The sequence below is a fragment of the Vitis vinifera genome, chromosome 5 (assembly GCF_030704535.1).
Source record: "Vitis vinifera cultivar Pinot Noir 40024 chromosome 5, ASM3070453v1".
NCBI classification, from domain to species: domain Eukaryota; kingdom Viridiplantae; phylum Streptophyta; class Magnoliopsida; order Vitales; family Vitaceae; genus Vitis; species Vitis vinifera.
The window spans coordinates 24,473,160-24,495,000 of NC_081809.1; the positions used below are offsets into that span (position 1 = coordinate 24,473,160).

Genomic DNA, 21,841 nt, shown 5'->3' on the forward strand with positions numbered 1-21,841 from the left:
TTTTTAATTTTTAAAAATAATTTTGAATTCAAAAAACTAATTTAATTAATTGCAGATTAAATAAAAATATTTTAAAATATTATGTTCATAATTTAGAATGTGTATATAAAATGAAAATCTTGATTTATTTACATGTGAAAAAAAAGGTTAAACTTTGTTTATTATTCATTTTAAATAAAATATTATTAAAAATTATTATTATTTATTTTTAACAAAAAAAAATTACAAAAATGTTAATATCTTTATGTTTCTAACATACACTAAAATAGTAATTTTTTTATAAAAAATATAATTTATGATTTTATTATAATATTATTATTCATGTTTTACTAAAAAATATTATTTTTTAATTTTATTTGTAATTAAAAATCTATTTTTATTTTTAATAATACTTGAATTAAATGTAATTTATATTATATAAATTAAATTTGTAATGTTTCAATAAAACAAAAAAAATTATATTTAAAAACAATTTATCCAAATAAGTTTTTTATATTCTATTTTTAAAAAATGATTTTTAAAAACAATTTAGTAAATAATCTTATTTTTGTAAAATATTAAAAAATTGTTTCATTTTTTTTAACTTTAAAATAGTTTTTAAAAACAAGTTAACACATGGGAAATGAACCCTAAATAATTTAAAAATTCTTTCCCTAACAATTTTCCCCAGAGCCAAACACACGGTAAGGTAGCTTTGTGATTAAAAATGTATTTGACAGTGATTTTAAGAAATATTTTTAACATTTTTAATACTTAAAAATTTTTATTTTTAAAATATTAAAAAAATTAAAAATACTTTTCAAAATTATTGTCAAATACACTCTAAATCTCTTATTGAATAGACCATCTATTTGAATGGGTAGACATCGTAAACAATAGGAAATTAACTTTACCGTTTGCTTAGACCTTCTATGAGGCTGAGATGTTGAGAGATGGATGTGGGTAGGAGCTAAAGTTTCAGTTCTTATTTGAATACTTGATTATTTCATGAATAATGTACATGAAAAATTTGTTGATTAAGCTCATTTTGAGCACAGATTTGGAGATAAGATCCGGTATAGGATTGAAGATGTTTCCCAAAGGATTGCTTCATAGAACCATCTTAGAACTGCAATTCATAGACATGCTTAGTTGGCTCACTGCATATATAGCTGACCCTGGGGAACTTGGCAGATGCGAGTTTGTCATAGGATTTGATCAGATGAACATACAGCAATTGAGAGACTTTGCTGCCAACGAATGCCAGCTAGTGGGGTTTCAATGGTAAAACAGCGGTGACCAAGTTTGAGGTCATGGATAGGCCTTTGCCATACAACATGATCATGAGAGGGCGGATTTGCAAGATGTGACCTTGGCATACCATCAGATACAATTAGATTATCTGCTTGCAATGGAAAGATGGGAATATCCACTAGCTAGATAAAAGCAAGCATAAGATATGGAGATCTAAAGATTAAAAACTCCAATATATTAATATTATAACTTCTAATAAAGATGGAGGATAATCCATGTGCTTGTAGGCCTCGACTGAGTAACCAAGGACAATCCTTTTTCATTTAGTAAGGCTTGAAAAACCAGAGTTTTAATTTGTGTGAATTTTTCTGTTCCTTTCTTTCCATGAGGTGGAAGAAGAAGGGGAAAGAGATGGACTACGAAATGCTGATGATGATCACTAAAAGCATTATGTGGAGGGCAACAGAGAAGCTCTCTATGTTGCACCTTCAAGAACCAGAAGCTTTGGTTGGAGTTGAAGAACAGATTCAATGGGTTAAAGATTGTCATTGGAGGATGAAACCGTATGTGAGGGGCACTGGTGGCTTCGAAGCAGAATTAATAGATATTGCCTATGATGTGGAGGATGTTGTCGATATTATACTCAGATCAGCAGTACAGGGGAGGAGAAGAGGAATCTTGAAGAGGTTAACTTTGTTCATCAGTGATTTCATTTATCGATATCAACTTCACAAGAGGATCAAGTGGATTGATTCTAAGATCCTTTCCCTTTCTGTTGACTCCCCACGCTTGGTTTGTTCCTTTACTGTGAGAATTGAAGAAATAGACTGGTCAACTTGGAGATCAGTACAGGATCAGAACGTGGCCAAAACAGTTGTTTATCCTGTCATAGAGAAAGTTTCAGTTTTGCTAGCTCAGGAGTCACTTCATCCCCAGCTGAAAAGGAAGGTCAGAGAGATACAAGACAAATTCAGGTTCATGAATGGTTTTCTGAAGGAATTAGAATCAGTGGAATTAGCTGATGGAGGAATGGTTTGGATGGAGGAACTTTGCGACATTTCCCGTTCTGCAGTGGATGTCCTTGGGCTGTTCATCAACAGAAGAGAGCAGCTTAGAAGGAGCTGGAGGAGCCCTTTCAGGAAAGTTGCTTTGGCCGTTGACTATTTGAAATCTCGGCATAAGTTTTCAATGGAGATGGAACAAATACATTGCAAAATCTTGGATATCTCCTCCCGGAGGCCTGAAAAAGTCCCTGGGCATGGTCACAAGACTCACAACAGAGAGCCAGCATCCACATTTGGAATCCTTCAACAACCAGCACCAGAGCCTAATATCATCAGTTTTGATGATGATGATGATTCGCAAGCAGTAATGAGCCGGCCTGAAGAAGTCCCTGGACATAGTCAAAGCAGAGAGCAAGGATGTACATTCCAAATCCTTCAACAGCCAACACAAGAGCATGATATCATCAGCTTTTATGATGATGTGTATGCAGTAATGGCCCGGTTGCTGGCAGATGACAGTTGTTTCAGCGTGATTTCAATTGTGGGTATGGAAGGCGCTGGTAAGACAACACTAGCCAAACTGATATATGAAAATGATGTTGTTGTGGATCATTTCCCTTATCGTGCTTGGGCCTCTGCAACTAATATGTTTAAAATTCTTGATGACATCGTTAAACAATTTATCGACTACAAGAAAAGCACAAGGACGAGTTGGCGGAAGGAGCAGGAAGAAATGAAGCAGAAGCTGAAGGCTTTCTTGATGGATAAGAGGTATCTCATTGTTCTAGATCATGCCAGGAGCTCCAGTGTCTGTATCTTGAATGAACTGCTAAGTGCACTACCAGAAACATTGAATGGGAGTAGAATGATTGTGACCACTAGTGAAATGAGCTTACCTTCACACCTTGAAACAAGGAGCATTCATCATGCATTGCGATTACGGAGTGATGATGAGAGCTGGGCACTGTTCACCCATAAGTTGAAGATGAACATACCCCAAGAACTACAAACGATGAAAAGAGAAATTGTGAAAAGATGTGGGGGGCTGCCACTTGCAATTGTGAAATTGGGAGCGGTGCTGTCACAGAAGGATGCAAACATTGAGGAGTGGTCTATTGCACTTGAGCAACTCCATAGAGACAAAAAACTATGGTCAAATACGTTATCCATGATTGATAGGAAGTGCCCCTTACACATGAAGAGGTGTCTCTTTTATTTTGGCCTATTTCCTCAAGATATTGATGTCCCAGCGAGAAGGTTGATTGCATTGTGGGTTGCTGAAGGTTTGATGCAACCAGAGGGAGAGAATGAAACTTCAGAAGATGTTGCAGAGATATGCTTGATAAAATTGATAGCCCAAGGCATGGTTCAAGTGACAAAGAAGAAGCTGAATGGGGATGTTAAAACATGTCGCTTGCCTGATGCCCTGCAAAGGCACTGGTTATCAAAAGCTCGGCAGACCACATTTCTTCAATTTCACACTAACACAAGATCAGAGTTATCTCTAAGCACTGGTCTAGTCCGCCGCCTTGTTGATCATCTTGACAAAGAAGATTTCAGCTATGGGCACATCCATGGTGAGTACAACAGAACTTTGACCTCTTTGAAACCTCGCTATCAACATGCCTTATCTTTTCTGTCTTTTGACACACAAGAAGGAAGCAAACCAGGAGAAGACATAGGGAACTTTCTTCATCGGTGCATTTCTAGCAGTTGCTTTCTGTTATTGCGGGTGCTTGATCTTGAACATGTATTCAGGCCTAAGTTGCCTGAGACGATAGGTAAATTAAGTCGACTGAGGTACCTTGGCTTAAGATGGACATTCCTCGAGATGCTTCCATCATCCATAAGCAAATTGCAAAATCTTCAAACACTGGATTTGAAACACACTTACATCAACATTCTTCCTAATTCAATCTGGAAGATTCAACAGTTGCGACATTTATACTTGAGTGAAAGTTATCGGAGTAAATTTATGCCTCAACCAAGAGTTGGCTCTCTAACGAATCTCCAAACCTTGTGGGGACTATTTGTAGATGAGGAGACTCCAGTAAAGGATGGTCTGGACAGGTTGGTCAATCTTAAAAAATTGGGATTGACATGTCGACTAATGCCATCTCAGCAACAGGCAATGTTAGCACAACTGGAGGCAGTGGCTAACTGGGTTCTAAAATTGGACCATCTTCATACTTTAAGGCTGAAATCAGATGATGGAGAGAATCAACCTGGGGATCTAGACTTGAAGCCTTTGTCTGGACTTGAGAAGCTCTCTAGTATTTATTTGTTGGGAAGGTTAAAGAACCCCTTAGTTGTGTTTGAGTCCCCAGAGAGTCTTTCTGACCTTACTCTATCGGGTTCAGGACTAACAGAAGATCCACTGCAAAAATTGGATAAGCTTCCCAATCTAAAAATTCTTAGATTGTTAGCCAAATCTTACATGGGAAAGAACATGCTCTGTTCCTCAGGAGGCTTTCCACAGCTTCGTGTTCTTAAACTATGGAAGCTAGAGGAATTGGAGGAATGGAATGTTGAAGAAGGGGCACTTCGAGCTCTAAGAGATTTAGAGATTCGATCATGCCCAAGGTTGAAGATGCTCCCAAAAGAATTGCAACACAGAAATCTTATGAATTTGAAGTTATCAGACATGAGGAACGAGTTCACTACATAGGATTGAATAAAGGGGTAATCTGATCATGATTGTTAGTTCTTGTGGGATCACAGACTTAGCAGAACAGATTTGGAGTGTATGTGCTTTTTCTTTTTCTTTTGCCCACAATCACTACTTATTAGTCCTTGACAAGATTGGATGTTGTGCTTTAGTAATGGCTATATCTACCACTTATGTTGGTATAAGATTAAATACTTATACAGAATATATATTTTTGGGCTGCCGGAACTAATTTTATTGATGAAGAGTGCTGAATTTATACATGAGCTTGTAACTAAAATGACATTAGAATAGCAGAAAATCAAGCTACTAGATGATGAACAACTACTTCCTATAAAATAGAAACCAAATCTTGACCAAATAAAAATAAGAAAATATCTAGATGTTGCAGATTTTGTGCAAGACTCCAGCTGCAATATTCAAAATTCAAATTCCAGCAAATACTAAGTCAAAATTCAACAACTTATAATGCACTATTCTACTTCATTGTTCCGCTTTGCTTTATCTATCAATGTTTCACCATTGGAGCTTTTTTATGAGGTGTTCTGCCTATGTTACTGGTCTTCAAGGCCAAAGGCTAGGGGCCCTCTTTAAATTGTGGAGGAAAGGACCATGCAAGCTATATATGACAGGCCAAGCCATCAAAAATTTGTATCCGTCATATATCTCTCAAGGTTCTCTGAGATCTTTTCCTGGTTCAAAGTCAAGAGAGTTGAAAAGCTTCATACTCTTCATTATTGTCGGAGTAGATTAGTGTAATCTCCTCTGCAGATATAGGCATCTTTCAGAGAAATCATTACTCTGATTGCTCAACAGTGCTGATACAAGCTAATCAGACATGGCATCTGGGGTGGGGATCAGCTGATATACATATCCTTTTTGAAGTGATTTTAATTTGTTTTAAACTCAGAACATAATTTCCAGGCCATGGTTCTGGAAAATAGCGTTGACTTTGAGATCAATTAATCAATCTGGTCAACTGTGGAGTCTATAGCTGGACACTCATACCAAGCTCAAAGAAATATGCTTGCGCTCTGCTTGCCAATCATTAAACAAAGTCAAGTTCAGCTCTCTGATTATGCTATGATCGTAATTCTCTTCTCACATAATTCTTTTGTCCTAGGCAAAAAGAATCCAAAAAAGAAATATTGCTACTGGGAAAATGCAAAATGTTCTTTGATACAGCCAGGTAACATGTTCTATATCAGCTTATCAACTAGGGCATTGGCATTTCCTTCTACTTTTATTAGCTTATCAAGTCTTAACTTTTAAGCAGCTTATTCCTGGGCTGCTTGGCATAAGTAGCGCTCCACCCACACAAGACTCATAATCTCTCATTTCTGTGCGCACTCCCAAAGAACCTGTGTCTCTAGGGTCTGCAAAATTTAGCCAGCCATCAGGCATCAAAGAGCACTGACTAGTTTCTATCTCTTTTAAATTTCAATGTTGTACAAGCTTGGTTTCTAGTTGTTAGTTACTTTCTCTTGATCAAATTTTCAAGTGCAAATAGTGAAACTTTATGCTTAGAGCGTTAGAGCCTCTTTTTCTATCTTGCCTCTACTCATCTCCATCACTTTCAGTTTTAGTTTTGCATAGATAGATAAGTACCATTTCAAATGGGTGTAGTCACAATTGTTTCCTATTATATGTGATTTAGTTGTGTGGTCCAAAGTTCAAGCCTGTAGTGGTTCTTCTCTTCTAAAAGAGGAAAATTAAGAGGTGAAAGAATTGAGATTGTATCTGAGCCAAAGTGAGTAACAATAAATCAAATGGGCAGAGCATGTAAGCAGCTATACAGGGGATGGTGGGCTCTGATCATGTTCAGAGAATTTGGAAGTGCACGAGGGGTTGCAAATTGTCCTTGATAGTTGATAGCCATTCCACTACTAATCTTATGAATAAGCGTAGGCTTCCAAGAATGCTGACTTCAAGAGCAGCAGAAACAATTTTTGTAAGGATATTTTTGGAGTCAAACTGGTACTGATGTACTGAAAATTATTATGCAAGATATATACCATCTTAGAAGTCATCAAGTCGAGATTCAAATGCATTTCTTATGAGGGTGTTTGCAGGGTTGTTCCAAGTTGTGACTGTTAAAAGTCCTAAAGTTAGAAAAGGCGTATTCTACAGGCAAAATTGAATCTGATCTGCAAATAAGTTGCTTCAAAATTGCTGAGAAAGCAGTAAGCCTAATGCAGAATGGCTGCTTCCTGCAGCTATATCAGAATGACCTACTGTAGTTGCTGGTTTTATCACTACCCCCACTGAAAACTTACAGCCCAATGCCATTTTAACTTAAATTTTCAATGAATTTTGCATAACTACATAGCATTGGCATCACTTAAATGAATACTGCTTGACATACTTGAGGGGTCCAATGATGAGCATTGCAATGGCTGGAATATCCAATCTTTGCCCTTGAGACTCACTCCAGAGGAAAATTTCTTGTCTCTAGTTAAGGTTTAGCCTGAAACTGGATGCAACCCTTTAGACTATTTTCATTATCTGCTAGGAATAATCCATGCACTACAGGGCAACTATATTTCAATTGCTGTGTTTCAATCATCCAAAGCACAAGATAAGTTTATGGCTCCAAAGTCAAACTCTCACTTGGGGGAAAGCTATGTTGTTCATTTCCAGAATCCACACTGATCATACCAAAAGAAGAAGAAGTTGATGGACCATAATAGCTCGAAGTTGAGGAAGGACAGGGATTATGGCAGTAAACATTATATGGAGGGTGTTTGAGGAAACTCCCTGTTCTGCCCCTTCAAGAACCAGCTGCTTTGGTTGGAGTACTGGGCATCATGGCTTCACTTAGAAATTAATAGATGCTGCCTATGATGTAGCGGATACCATTGATCTTCTTATGCTAAAATCAGCAAGACAAGGAAGGAGAAGAGGAATTCTTGAAGGATTCATTTTATTCATTTGTGATTTCATTGATCAATATCAACTCCACAAGAAGCTGGGATGGATTAAAGTTAAGATCCCAGCTCTTCCGACTCCAGTTCTAAGACCACATGCTCAGAGCCATTTTGCAGGCATTGAAGAAATAAACTGGAGGTTCTCCAGCTCAGTAAAGGATCAAAACATAGCCAACACAGGTGTTTCCCTTGTCATGGAAAAAGAACCAGCTATGGAAAAAGAAGACAGAATTATCTTCATCCTGAACTGAAGAAGGTCAGATGGCTACAAGACATGTTCAGGTTGACAAAAGCTCTTCTGAAAGATACACAGTGTGTGGAATTAGATGATAGAGGAATGGTTTGGATAGAGGAACTCTTCTTGACCACTTTCAGTTTTAGTTTTGCTTGGGATGGATGAATCCCATTTCAATGGTTTGGACTCTTCTCGACAAGTCCATATCTGTAGTGATCCTTCTCTTTTAAACTTAAAGAAAAAAAAAAAAGAAAAAAGAAATGGTGTGAGGTTTGAGATTGTATCTGGACTAAATGGGCGGGGCATGTAAGCAGCCATGCAGGTAATGGTGGGCTCTGATATGGCTTGTGAGCAAAGCATTAACATAACATATGTCAGGACTACTAACAAAGGTGGCGAATTAATCTATGTGCACTCTCCATCCATCTGGACAAGAAGAGAATAGTACCCGCACAAACACTATCAACAGAAAGAAGAAATTACTCCATTCAATCCAAATACATTCACAAAGCAAAATTCTACAACTTTCACACCCAGAACTCCATTGAGTTGGCCCCGTTGAGTTCATGATGACCTAATTCTAGAGTTCACACACACAAGTTATAAACCAATTTTCAAGAGATTAAGTAGTAAACTTACTGGGCAGGTATAACTTCAATTTTCAAGAGAGTTCTGTGTAGCAGTTCTACGGGAAGCATTTTCAAACTTCTGCAGAACCTGATCTCCAAATCTCGGAGATCTTGTAGTGCTCCTTTGTCTACATTCCATTCTTCCAGTTGCTCTAACTTCCATAGTTTAAGAGCTCGAAGCTGAGGAAAGCCTCCTAAAGAGCAGAGCATGTTCTTCCCTAAATAAGATTTGGCAAACAATTTAAGACTTCTAAGGTTTGGAAGCTTATCCAATGACTGCATTGGATCTTCTGCAAGTCCTGACCCTGATAAGGTGAGGTCGATGAGGCTGTATGGGAATTGGGAAATAATAGATGGATTCCTTAACCGCCCCAGCAAGTAAATGCAAGAAAGATTCACATGGCCTACTAAAGGCTTCAATTCTAGATCCCATGGCTGATTGCTTTTATCAATAGATTTGAGCCTTAAAGAATGGAGTTGGTTTAGTTTCGAGATCCAATCAGCGACTGCCTGCAAGCTTAATGACACTGCCTCTTGTTTAGATGACATTGTTAATCCCAATTTCTTAATATCAAGCAACCTATCTAGGCAATCTCTTACCAGAGTCTCCTCATCTATAAATAACCCACATAATGTTTGGAGGGTTGTAAGAGAATTGGTACCATGTCGAAGCATAAGTTTACTTCGGTAGCTCTCACTCAAGTATAAGTGACGCAATTTTTGTAGCTTCCAGATTGAATTAGGAAGGGTGCTGATGCTAGTATGCTTCATGTCTAGTGTTTGAACATTCTGCAACTTGCTTAAGGAAGATGGAATTATCTCGAGGAATGTAGATCTCAAGCCAAGGTACCTTAGTCGAGTTAGTTCACCAACTGCCTCGGGTAACTTAGGTCTGAATACATTTTCAAGATCAAGCACCAACAGTACTAGGAAGCAACCCCTAGATACGCATCGATGGAGAAAGTTCCCTACTTCTTCTCCTGGTTTGCTTTCTTTTCTAGTATCAAAGGATAGAAAAGAAAGTACATCTTCATAGAAAGGTGTCAAAGAAGTAGTTGTGTTGTAATCACCATGAATATGACCGAAACTTATATCTTCTCTGTCAAGATGATCAACAAGACGGCGAATCTTGTTGGTGCCTAGGGACATCTCTGATCTTGTGTTAGTATGAACTCCAAGAAATGTGGCTTGTTGAGCTTTGGACAACCAGTATTGTCTTAGGGTATCTGGCAGGCGAATCGCTTTCACCTTCCCATTAAACTTCTTCTTTGTTACTTGAATCATTCCCTGGGCTATAAACAGATTCAAACACCTCTCTGCAACATCTTCTGGAGCTTCATTCTCGCCCTCTGGTTGCACCAAATCCTCTGCAACCCACAATCTTATCAACCTTCTTGCAGGAATATCAAAATCTTGAGGAAATAAAGTGAAATGAAATAGACATCTCCTCATGTACAAGGACAAATCCTTATGGATATTGCAGAGGGTATTGGACCAAAGTTGCTGCTGGTCATGAGGACACTGTAGAAGTGCAGTGGACCACTCTTCAATGGTTGCATCCTTGTGTGAGAGTGCTTCTGCAAATTTTACAATCAGCAGTGGTAGCCCCCCACATCTTTTTACAATTTCTTCTTTCAGCTTTAGCAGTTCTGGGGGTATGCTCACCTTCAAAGCATGGGTAAACAATGCCCAGCTCTCCTCATCTGTACGTAACCGTAGTGGATGTGGATCACTCTTCCTTTCGAGTTTTGAAGGTAGCCTCATATCGCAAGTAGTCAAAATCATTCTACTCCCATTTGATGTATCTGGAAGTACCATTAACACCTCGTACAAGAAGTGGGGATCATCCAAAACTACGAGAGACCTGTTATCAATCAAGAAAGGTTTCAGCGGGTGCCTCTCCTCATCATAACTCCACAAATCTCCCAGTTGATCTAGGTCGAACTCCATCAAATTTTCCTTGTTACGTAGGTGAAGTCGACAGCCATCTGACGTCCAAACAGCAAAGGGGAAATGATCTACAACAGCTTTATGGTTAAATATCAACTTTGCTAGGGTTGTCTTTCCAATGCCTTCCATACCCATAATTGGAATCACTCTGAATCTCTTGTCATCAGTAAGCAACCGTGTTATCATTGCATGTACATCATCACTGAAGCTGGCGAGATCAGGTTCTTGTGCTGTTGGCTGTGGTGGGATTGGCATGGTGGACTTTGTGTCCCTACTTTGACATTGTCTACTGAATTCTGTTGGCCTGTGCATAGAGAGGTTCTGAATCTTAGCATATATTTTGTCCATCTCCACAGAAAGCTTATCCTCAGATTTCAATTTTCCAAAAGCAGAAAGAAATCCCCTGGAAGGTCTCATCCAACTTCTTTTTGTGAACTGTTCTTCTTTATTGATGAGGTCCTCAATGGCTATTGCAGCAGACAGGGCAACATGGGACAGCTCCTCCATCCAAACCATTCCGCAATCGTCTAATTCTACTGATTGTAAGCCTGTCAGAAAATCATTCAGAGACCTGAATTTGTCTAGTGCCCGCATGACCTTCTTCTTAGTATAGGGATGAATTGCCTCTAGAGCTAGCAGAGCTGATACCTTCTCTTCCACCGGGGAAACAATCGTGATTGCCACACTCCGACCCTGTATCAAGAAGATGTCTGACCAGACCATTTCTTCGATGTAGTTATCATAGCTGGAACCTGTTGCGATCGGGAGATGAGGAAGAGAAGGGATCTTAGACTTGATCAATTCCAGCTTCTTATGAATTCTGATTGACAAAAGGCACCTCTCCCAATTTCCTATTCCCCTTTGCTTTGCAGCTGATCTGAGTATAAGGTCATCAATCACATCTTCAAAATCATAGGCAACATCCATTAATTCCTCTGGGGCATAACTATATTTTACCCGAGCGCCCATCAACTCCCTTTGGATCCATTGGACCTCTTCTTCAACTCCAACCAAAACTGCTGGTTCTTGAATCCGCACAACATAGAGTTTCTCTATGACCCTCGACAAGACTATCTTCGCCAAATTTCGTGTGTCATCTACCTCCGCCCAATCTATTGTGTCCCAATCTGGTGTGTCGATCATCTTCAGTGTACAGTTTCTGTGCCGCATCCCCTTTGCTTCTTCATTTCTCCCCTCTGCCATCATCCTCCACGCCTCCTCCCTTACCTTCCTTGTAGAGTATTCATGCAGCATTTTTCTATGTGAAAGGAACAGAAAAGGTTTCACACAAATCTAAACAAAAACATATCATAATAATCATCAAGAGATGCAGATTCTGCTTTTCTATCCAAACAAGAATCTAGAAATTAAACCAAGGGACAAAAAAAAAAACTCACACAAAATGTCTAATAAAACGCTATAGGATGATGAATAAAAGGAAACAATAACTGAAATTATTGACGCATAAATATTTAATAATCTGTCATCTTAGGAGGATCACAAAAGGAGAGATGATATTGCAGACATGATAAAATTTTCGTTGTTCTTACAAGAAGCTGTAGGCGACAAAGCCCCCCACGAAACTCAATAGCCATTTCATACTGCCAAGATGAAGCTAGCTGCGAACAGCAAAGGACTGAGGTGGAGGTGGCCTTAGTAACAAACTCACAATGGCAAGGAAATCTGGTAACTAACAAGTAAACTAAGTCTTCCCCTGATCATTTTGTCTTTCCTTCTCATTTTACATTCTCATTTTCTTTCTTTCCAACCCAATTAACACTCACCACCTTCATCATCTCTTTCTAAGAACATTCCCCCTTGACGTCTTTTCTCCTTTCCTCTCTCTGTATATACATTTTTTTCTCTGAAAGCCAACTTACAGTGACCACCACATGTTGACCACCCAATACCATCAGTTTCTTTCTCTTTTTCTTTTTCACTATGAGAGACAATGGACTGCTTCCACCCTTTTTCTAAGAGGAATACTGTAGGCTCTTTTGGAAAGACTTGTAACACAAGGAGTCAACGTAAATTAACAAACAAATGTCTCCAATGTGGAAATTTTTTGTTTCCACTCGACTATGGTAAGGTGGGGAAATGGGTAGTGAGTTTCTTGGCCAAATTGAGAAAAATGACAAATCATGCATCTAATACATTAATCAAACTGCTAAATTCTGCTACCCTTGTCCAGGGTGACAGAGAAGCTCTCTTTTCTGCTAATTCATAACCAGCACTATTTGTTGCAGTGGCAGAACCGATTGAATGGATTGAGAGGGAATTGAGGACTTGGGCTCCTAATTATTTACAGCACTTCACAGATAAATTAGTGGAGATTGCCTATGATGTTGAGGATGTTGTAGACGACCTTATATTCGAAGTAGCAGCACAGGGAAGGTGAAATCAGATATCTTGTGGCATATCAAACTTATCAAACGACAACCAGCTCAGCCCTTGCCTAGCCTTGTGAAATCTTGAAATGTTCAGTTATACCAAAATAAGCCATGAGAAGCCAGACATGATTGAGAAGCTCTCTGCCTCGCCTGAGTTGCTTGGCATGGTAATTCCATCGACACTGGTTTGCAGCATAACATAGCATCTCCACCCACACATGACTCATCATCTCCCATTTCTTTTCACTCTCACATTGCTCCTCTGTCTCCAGGGATTGCAGGAACTTAGCTAGCCTGCAGGCATCAAATTTCGCAGACTTGTTTCTATCTCCTTTCATTTCCAAGGGTAGAATTTCAGTGCTAACTTGAAGCAACTTTTCACTAGCTTGGATTCTATCTGTTACATACTTCCTATCCTGAAAAAACTCCATGGCCTCAGCACAGCTGTCTAGGAATCTGAACTGTCCAATTCGATTGGGTAGCATGAAGGGACACATTACCAGCAGATATAGCATATAATCCAATAGCAACTTGCATGCTTCCCATTTTGAGTTCTTGACAGAGATTGAATTTTTCTTTAGATCACTATAGTAGAAGAGATCAGTTGCAATGTACCAGAGAAGGATGCTGTCATCTTATTCTACCTCAATGCTCCAACCAAATTTATTGAAACAGTCCATTTCTCCAAGTACCTGATCAGCTTGATGAGCACATAATTGCTTACATGCCTTGATGTCTGATGCACTTCTTGATTTATCTAGAAGTTGTTCAAAGATAATCTTCTGAAATCTGGGGAGACAACATTATAACTCTTGTAGTGACGCTCTCCTAGCATTTGATAAATGTGAAACAGCTTTTGAACTCCAAGGAACTTGATGGGCTTTTCTTCGAGGCAGAAACCTATTAGATTGTATTGTGCCATGGAGTCGGGCCATCTCTTCCTTGAAGAAACAGAATACAAAATTAGCAACAAGAGATGGGCCTGTAGATGAGATCTGCAACCATGGTTCTATATAGCTGATTCTAATAGACCCATAACCAACCAAAGGATAGCATAAATGATTTCTTCTTTACTTGGAACTGTAAATGAAAATGAAGAAACAAATCTACTTGCAGGTTCTGCTATATAGCTGATTAATAAAAAAATACCCATAAGCCGACTATAAACTATTGAGTATAGTTTGCAGTCTTTGTCAAACTTGAATCTGTTTCTGGGCTTTGGGTTTTGGATTGATTTGTTTAATTATGTTAGGTTAGATTTAAATGATTAATGAAAGTTCGGGGAAGATTCTGTCATTTCATTTCCCAAAACATGCTCTATTCTTTCTCTCTCCCATTTTCTTTCTTTCTTTTATTTTATTCTCCCACCAGACTACCATTATCTGCTGTACCATTCATTTACCCATCATTTCCACATTTACAGTAGAGTTTTAGGGCACCAATAATTTCCTCCTTTCCCCTCCACCGCATTCTCCTTATCTACAAGATAAGATTTGCAGTTCCAAGTTTCACACATTGTGGCAGCTATATTTCTCAGTTCAATTTGTGAGAAGAAGATGGTGTTGTGGTATCGTAGAGAATCCATGGTGGAGAGCATTCTCTCAAGGGCAGCAAAGAAACTCTCTTTTCTTCTTATTCAACAACCAGGCCTTCTAAGTGGAATTGAAGACGATGTGAATTGGATCTACTTGAAAATAACTTCTTGGGTTATGGATCATAGAGCCTTTGACCGTGGCTTCATGGAGCCTTCAAGGGACATTGCCTATGATGTAGAGGATGTCATTGACGACCTCACACTAAAACCAGCAGCACGGATGAGCAGAGGAGTCCGCAAGAAGCTGGAGAAGATCAAGGTCAAGGTCTATGATGTCAGTAGAAGACCAGTTCCTTGCACCATGATAGAAACTGAAACAGTAGAGAATCAGAACATAGCCAATACCGTTGTTTCCCCTGTTATAGAGAAAGTTACAGCTCTTTTAGCTAAGGGTTTGCTTCGATCCCAAGTAAATTCAAATTCATGAATGGGTTTCTTGAAGATCTAGAATCAGTAGAGGTAGATGAAAAGGGAATGGAATGGTTGGAGGAACTCTACATTGTTTCTTGTAATGTAGTGGATGTAATTGACTTCATCAGTGGAAGGGAACAGTTTAGAAGGAGGGGAACTTTTAGGAAAGTAATCACAGGCTTTGACAAATTGAGGTTTCAACTTCGTCTAGGCGGGGAGATGGATGAGATCAATGCTAGGATCGAGGATCTTTCCAAGAGGAGGATGGAAGAGATCAATGATAGGATGATGGAGGATCTTTTGAAGAGGAGGCCAAAAGATGTCATCAGAGATGCTAGAAATGGAGAGCAAGGGATTGAGAGATGGTTCCCACACAGACAGGTACCACCTTCTTATATTATTGGCAAACCTGATATAGTCAGCTTTGATGATGATGTAAAGGAGATTGTGGCTAGATTGCTTACAGATGAAAAAGATTTCTTTATTTTTTCAGTTGTGGGAATGCAAGGCATTGGCAAGACAACCTTAGCAAAGTTAGTCTACAATAATGATGCTGTTGTTGATCATTTCCCTTATCGTGCTTTTGTGTCTTGTAACTATAAGGAAGCTCTCGAGGTCATAGCTAAACAAATGGGCATTCCAAGTTCATGGAAAGAAGACAACAGAAGCAATGTAGAAAAAGCAGAAGTGGAAGGGTTATGGTCTGAAGAAGGCTCTTGGTCACAAAGAGTGAAGTCGATGCCTTTAAAAACTTTCTTGAAGGATAAGAAGCATGTTATAGTTTGGGATGACATAGAAATGGATGTTGGCTTGAAGATCTTGCTTAGCAAACTCCCAAAAACATCAAATGGGAGTCGGATGATCTTGATCACTCGATATGAAAGGGGACTTACAGATCTACAGAAGAAGGGCATTCATCTAACACTGCAATTACGTGATGATGATGAGAGCTGGGCACTGTTTAAGCATATTTTGAAGATAGACATGCCCCAAGGACTGCTATATCTTAGAAGAGACATTGTGACTACATGCTGTGGGTTGCCACTTGCCATAAAAAAACTAGCAGATATTCTGTCATGTAAGGACACAACCACTGAGGAGTGGTCCAGTGTTCTTTAGCAGCTCAATAGAGACTAAGAATTTTGGTCTCCCACCCTGTATAGAATTAATAATGATTTGCCCTTGCATATGAAACGATGTCTCTTGGATTATTTCCTCAGAACTTTGAGATCCCAGCACGAAGATTGATTGTATTATGGGTTGCAGAGGGCTTGGTGCATCCAATGGAGGAGAAAGAAGCTCCTGAAGATGTAGCTGAGAGGTACTTGACAATGTTGATAGGCCAGTGCCTGGCTCTCAAGTGATAAAGAAGAAGCTCGATGGAAAAGTTCAGGCATGTCGCCTGCCTGATCCTATAAGACGACACTGGTTTTTGAAAGCCAAGGAAGCTACATTTCTTCGGGGTCATAAGAACCCATGGCCATCTAAGATTTATTCGGGCACTGGTATGGTCCGTCGTCTTGCTGATCATCTTAATAAAGGAGATGACAGCTTTAATCAAATTCATGGTGACCAAATACTTCTTCTATTTTTCTGCGATCTCAGTATCAAGATACCATCTCCTTCTTATCATTTGATACTCGAGAAGGAAGCCAACCAGGAGAAGACATAGGAAACTTTCTTCATCAATGTATTTCTAACAGTTGCTTTCTGTTGCTGCGAGTGCTTGGTCTTGAACTGGTGTACCAACCTAAGTTGCCTGAGGCACTGGAGTTGCTAACTCACTTGAGGTACCTTGGCTTAAGGAAAACAAAGCTGGATATGCTTTTGCCATCAGTTTGCAAGTTACTAAACCTCCAAACACTGGATGTGAAGCATACTCGTATCAGAACTCTTCCTAATTCTATTTGGGAGATGCAGCAACTGCGACACTTATACTTGAGCGAGAATTACTACAGTCAGTTTATGCCTCAACCAAGCACCAACTCTCTAACCACACTCCAAACACTGTGGGCCTGTTAGTAAATGAGGAGACTCCAGTGAAGGATGGCTTGGACAGGTTGATCAATCTAAGAAAATTGGAAGTGGCGTTCCAGTTAACAAATTCTCAGCACGAGGCAATGTCTTCACAACTGGATGCAGTGGCTGAGTGGGTTCAAAATCTGAACCATCTTCAATCTTTAAGGCTGAAAGTATCTGATGAAAAGAATCAACCTTGGGATCTAGACTTGAGGCCTTTGTCTGGTCATGTGAATCTCTGAAGAGTTTATTTGCTCGGGCGGTTAAGGAACCCATGTATGGTTTCCAAATTCCCACAAAACCTCACTGACCTTACCCTGTCATGGTCAGAGTTAACAGAAGACCCAATGCAAACATTGGATAAGCTCTCCAACTTAAGAGTTCTTAGGTTATTGCACAGATCCTATATAGGGAAACACATGCTTTGCACATTAAGAGGCTTTCAAGAGCTTCGAGTTCTAAAACTATGGGTGCTGGAATGACGAGAGGAGTGGAATGTAGAGAAACGAGCGCTACAAGTTCTTAGAGAACTAGAGGTTAGGTCCTGTAGAAGGTTGAAGACCCTCCCTGAAGAATTAAGGCAGGGGATTTTCCTGAAAGCAGAGTTCAATAGGTAGGATTAGATCAAGGGAAATCAAAGCCAAGATTGTCATGAGACTGCACACAATTCCAGCTCTGCAATCTGCCTGTTTGCTTTTGCCTATGATATCACTGCTTATATGGCTGTATCTAGATTGGATGTAGTAAGGAAGCAATGGCTGTCTCCACCTTTCTTATCTCCTGTCTTTTTGAGCTTTGTTTTGTCCATTAGTGGTTAAAATAAAAAAAATGTAATCATTTGAAATTGGGTTTCTGCCCCTTTTGCTTGCAATATGATTGTTACAGTTAATGCAGCTTTTCTTATACTCATGGTTTGCACTTCAAAGCAACCTATTATATACTTTTCAATAGAAGTTAACATAGGGACCTTGGTATAGAGAAATTGAGAAACTTTTCTGCATTAAGTAGCGCCCACTGGTGGGATTGAATGGTAAAACCATCCTAGTTGTAGGAGAAAATGATGCTCCAAGTGGCTACTGGGCTAGTCACTTTCATGAACAAATTTGTGATCACAGATACACATTTGCCATACAAAATGATCATGGTGAGGACCTGGATTCACAAGATGCATGTCGTATCCTTTACATAAAAGCAGAGACTAAAATTTCAGACCTACTAATATCAAGTATATCAAAATTGGAGCCTAGTAAAATCACAGCATAACACATAAAAAATATAATATTACAACATATAAGAAAGGTGGAGGATATTCCATGTGCTTGCAGGGTTCAATTGAGTAATCAAGGAAAATCCTTTGTCTTTTACAAAGGTATTGGTGGCATTCTGTTCAACTTTATTTCTGTTGCCCTGTTTTGTTCACAACCTAAACTTTATGGTTCTAGAACTGAAGGCTTCATTTGTGTGAAGCTTTCTTGTTCATTTCCATTACATGTTCTGCATCTCTGGCTAAGCATATCACACGCTTTATGTTTCAGTATATTTTGGTCATGAGTTTGATTTAAATTGCATTGCAAATGCTACCCTCCTCTCCTTCAAATCCTGAACTCCAAATAGACATTGGAGTGAGATTTTTTCACCCAGCTATATGAGTTAAATTAGGTTTCAACAGAAATTCACATAAATTATTTGGAATAAGAGATTGGCTGTTTTGTAAGTCTCAGGAAGCTTACAATTAGATCTGCAAATAAGCACTTGAAAGTGTTGAAAAAGTGGAAAGCATCATGCAAAAGGGTCACCTATTGTTGTTTCGTCTATCACCATCCCCAGTGAAATCCTAAATCCATCTGCTTCATTTGGACTATACTCATATAATCAAATTTACCACGTTATTGTTGAGGATGGCAGGAGACACTTGTTGTATCCCATGACCACATTCTTGTTGAGGATGCCATTACCATATAGATAGAGAACTCATGGCAGAGAGATACAGAGGGTGGTAGAGGAACTCTCTGTCTGCTCCCTCAAGTACCAGCAGCCTTGACTGGTTTTAGGCATCTTACAGAGAAATCAGGTGTTCCTTTGCTTGGTATTGCAATTAATCACACCCTGATTGTTCTACAGATTTGATACAAACTAACCATACAGCTTCTGGTGTGGGGGATGAGCAGATAATATATATTCTCTTTTGAGGTGAAATTTTATTCACTTACTTTAATATAATTTCCAGATGGAGTCTATAGTTGAAGACCCAACCTCAAACCAAGCTTGAAGAAATAAACTCAAGCTCAGCTTGTCCAACACTAGACAAGGTTGAATTCAAAGATTCAACTTGTCCAATGCTAACCAAGGTTGATTATGCTATTATTGTAATTCTCTCCTTTGATCATCAAAAACTGAATTCAGCTGCACGCTCCAAAGGATCCTGCAGGCATAAAAAATCCCTGACTTTTTTCTGTCTCCTTTGACTTCCAATGTTGTGCAGCTTGGTTTCTAACTGTTAATGTACCTCCTCTCTTGAAAAAACTCTCTGGTCTCAGTGCAGCTGGTTGAAATCCGACATATCCAATTCCATAGAGCAGAATAAAGGGGCATAACAGAGACTGGTATAAGATTACGTAGGCAAAATACCTCAAATTATTTGTTTGACTGTCCAGAAGTGCTAGTGAAACTTAACAGCACTCTAGATTTTACAGGTATATTAGACATTGTTCTGTATTGCATATGATTCTTTCTTTTGGTAAGAAGTTTCTACTCTATTTTATTTTCTGTGTCAATGTTGTTTGTAATGCGAGAAAGAAAAGAATTTCATAGTACAAGTTTTGAATTTTTTTATTGTCGGAAGCCCCAGCAATTAAACTAATCTGCTAAAAACTGTGCCTAACAGAATAATTTAGCTTGGAATAATCCATGGACTACAGGCCTACTCTCAGTAATCGAGGACAATCATCTATCATTTAGGCCTTGTATTTTTCTGGCATTCTGGAAACTGTATTTCAATTGCCTTGTTTCAATCACCCGAACCACAAGTTAAATTCATGGTTCCAAAAACAGAGTCTTAGTTGGGTGAAAGCTTGGCTGTTTTATTTCCAGAATCCACATTGAGCATACCAAAAGAAGAAGAAGAAGAAGAAGAAGAAGAAGAAGAAGATGGAGTATAACAGGTTGAAGTTCAGGAAGCAGAACAGAGATACCCATCTCATGGCACAAAGCATTATAGGGAGGGTGTTAGAGAAACTCTTTGTTCTGCTCCTTCGAGAACCAGCACCTTTGGTTGGAGTCGAAGAACAGTTCCAATGGATCCATAGGGAATTGAGCACTGGGACTGAATCCCGTTTTGGCTTCACAGAGGAATTAATAGATGTCGCCTATGATGTAGAGGATGTCATCGACCTCCTTATACTCAAAGCAGCAGCGCAAGGAAGGAGAAGAGGAATTCTTGAAGGTTTCATTTTGTTTATTTGTGATTTCATTGATCAATCTCAACTTCACAAGAAGCTGGAACTGATTAAAGTTAAGATCCCTGCTCTTCCTCCTCCAGTTGTAATACCATGTGCTCGAAGCCATTCTGCAGACATTGAAGAAATAGACTGGGCGTGCTCCAGCTCAGTACAGGATCAAAGCCTAGCCAATACAGTTGTCTCCCCCGTCATAGAGAAAGCTACAGCTCTGCTAGCTCAGGAGTACATTCATCCTGAAGTGAAGAAGAAGGTCAGGCGGGTACAAGACAAGTTCAGTTTGATGAATGGTTTTCTCAAAGATATAGAGGCTGTAGAACTAGATGACAGAGGAATGGTTTGGATGGAGGAACTGTGTGATATTTCTCGTTCTGCAGTCGATGTCATCGGGTTATTCATTAACAGAAGAGAACAGCTCAAAAGGAATTGGGGAGGACCTTTGATGAGAGTCATTCTGGCTTTAGACAATTTTCTATCTCAGCATGAGTTTTCCATCCAGATGGACCAACTGCATACCAAGCTCCTGGACATCTCTGCAAGAAGGCCAAAGATAGTCCATGGAGATAGTCGAAGCAGAGAGGTAGGTATTTCATTTTCTGAACTACTACAAAAGCTAAGGGAGCGTCGAATACAGCTAGAACAGGGGGTTGAGAACCTGGATTTCGTCAGCTTTGATGATGATGTACACGCCCTGGTGACACGGTTGCTGGCAGATGATAACCATTTCTTTGTGGTTTCAGTTGTGGGCATGGAAGGTACTGGTAAGACAACACTAGCAAAGTTGATCTATCACAATGATGCTGTTGTCAATCATTTCCATTATCGTGCTTTTGGTTTTGAACTTCTCAAAGATGTCAGGAAACCGTTCGGAGAGCCAGGCTCTTCGATGTCACCAGAAAAAAGGGCGCAACCATTCAAAGCTTTCTTGGCTGATAAGAGGTGTCTCATAGTTCTGGATGATGCCCACGATGAAAGTTTCAAGAATGAAATGATAACAGCACTCCGGGACACATCAAATGGGTGTAGAATGATTTTGACATCTTGGGTTACAGAACTACCATCAAACCTCCAAATAGGAAGTCTTTACTATGGACTAAGACTACGAAGAGATGATGAGAGTTGGACATTGTTTACCCATGCAATGAAGATAAGCATACCCCAAGAACTGCTAAAGTTTAGAAGGGAAATCGTGAGAAGATGTGGAGGATTGCCACGGGTGATTGTAAAATTGGCAAATGCATTGTCACAGAAGGAAGCAACAATCGAGGAGTGGTCTAGTGTGCTGCAACAGCTGGATGGAGATCAAGATCTTTGGTCCAATGCTTT

The 21,841-nt window shown here is 39.3% G+C and overlaps 4 protein-coding genes across 4 annotated transcripts in view; 3 read left to right on the forward strand and 1 right to left on the reverse strand.

The window, feature by feature from the left end:
* Positions 1-1,644: 1,644 nt before the first annotated feature.
* Positions 1,645-4,905, forward strand: LOC100254341 (putative disease resistance RPP13-like protein 3). Its single transcript, XM_002267323.3, has one exon. The coding sequence runs from the start codon at positions 1,645-1,647 to the stop codon at positions 4,903-4,905; it is 3,261 nt and encodes a 1,086-aa protein (XP_002267359.3).
* Positions 4,906-8,071: 3,166 nt separating this feature from the next.
* LOC104879463 (putative disease resistance RPP13-like protein 2) lies at positions 8,072-12,602 on the reverse strand. The gene is made up of 2 exons (XM_010652304.3): positions 12,197-12,602; positions 8,072-11,904 (listed from the first exon to the last, which is right to left on the reverse strand). The coding sequence occupies exons 1-2, from the start codon at positions 12,244-12,246 to the stop codon at positions 8,703-8,705; spliced, it is 3,252 nt and encodes a 1,083-aa protein (XP_010650606.1). The 5' UTR covers positions 12,247-12,602; the 3' UTR covers positions 8,072-8,702.
* Positions 12,603-12,986: 384 nt separating this feature from the next.
* LOC104879462 (putative disease resistance RPP13-like protein 2) lies at positions 12,987-17,963 on the forward strand. Its single transcript, XM_010652303.3, has 2 exons — positions 12,987-15,422; positions 15,535-17,963. The coding sequence occupies exons 1-2, from the start codon at positions 15,404-15,406 to the stop codon at positions 16,158-16,160; spliced, it is 645 nt and encodes a 214-aa protein (XP_010650605.3). The 5' UTR covers positions 12,987-15,403; the 3' UTR covers positions 16,161-17,963.
* A 2,244-nt stretch (positions 17,964-20,207) lies between these two features.
* Positions 20,208-21,841, forward strand: part of LOC132252529 (probable disease resistance RPP8-like protein 2) — a 3,138-nt gene continuing 1,504 nt past the window's right edge. Inside the window, exon 1 of the mRNA XM_059737116.1 lies at positions 20,208-21,841. This exon is cut by the window's right edge and continues 1,504 nt beyond it. Within this exon, the coding sequence (XP_059593099.1) occupies positions 20,208-21,841 (1,634 nt within the window).

Excerpts from the sequence above, each read along its gene's own strand:
- LOC104879463 (XM_010652304.3), bottom strand. The coding sequence starts at position 12,246 with ATGAAATGGCTATTGAGTTTCGTGGGGGGCTTTGTCGCCTACAGCTTC. Across the intron at positions 11,905-12,196 it reads TTTGTCGCCTACAGCTTCTT|AAAAATGCTGCATGAATACT; the intron begins GTAAGAACAACG and ends CCTTTCACATAG.
- LOC100254341 (XM_002267323.3), top strand. The coding sequence starts at position 1,645 with ATGGACTACGAAATGCTGATGATGATCACTAAAAGCATTATGTGGAGG.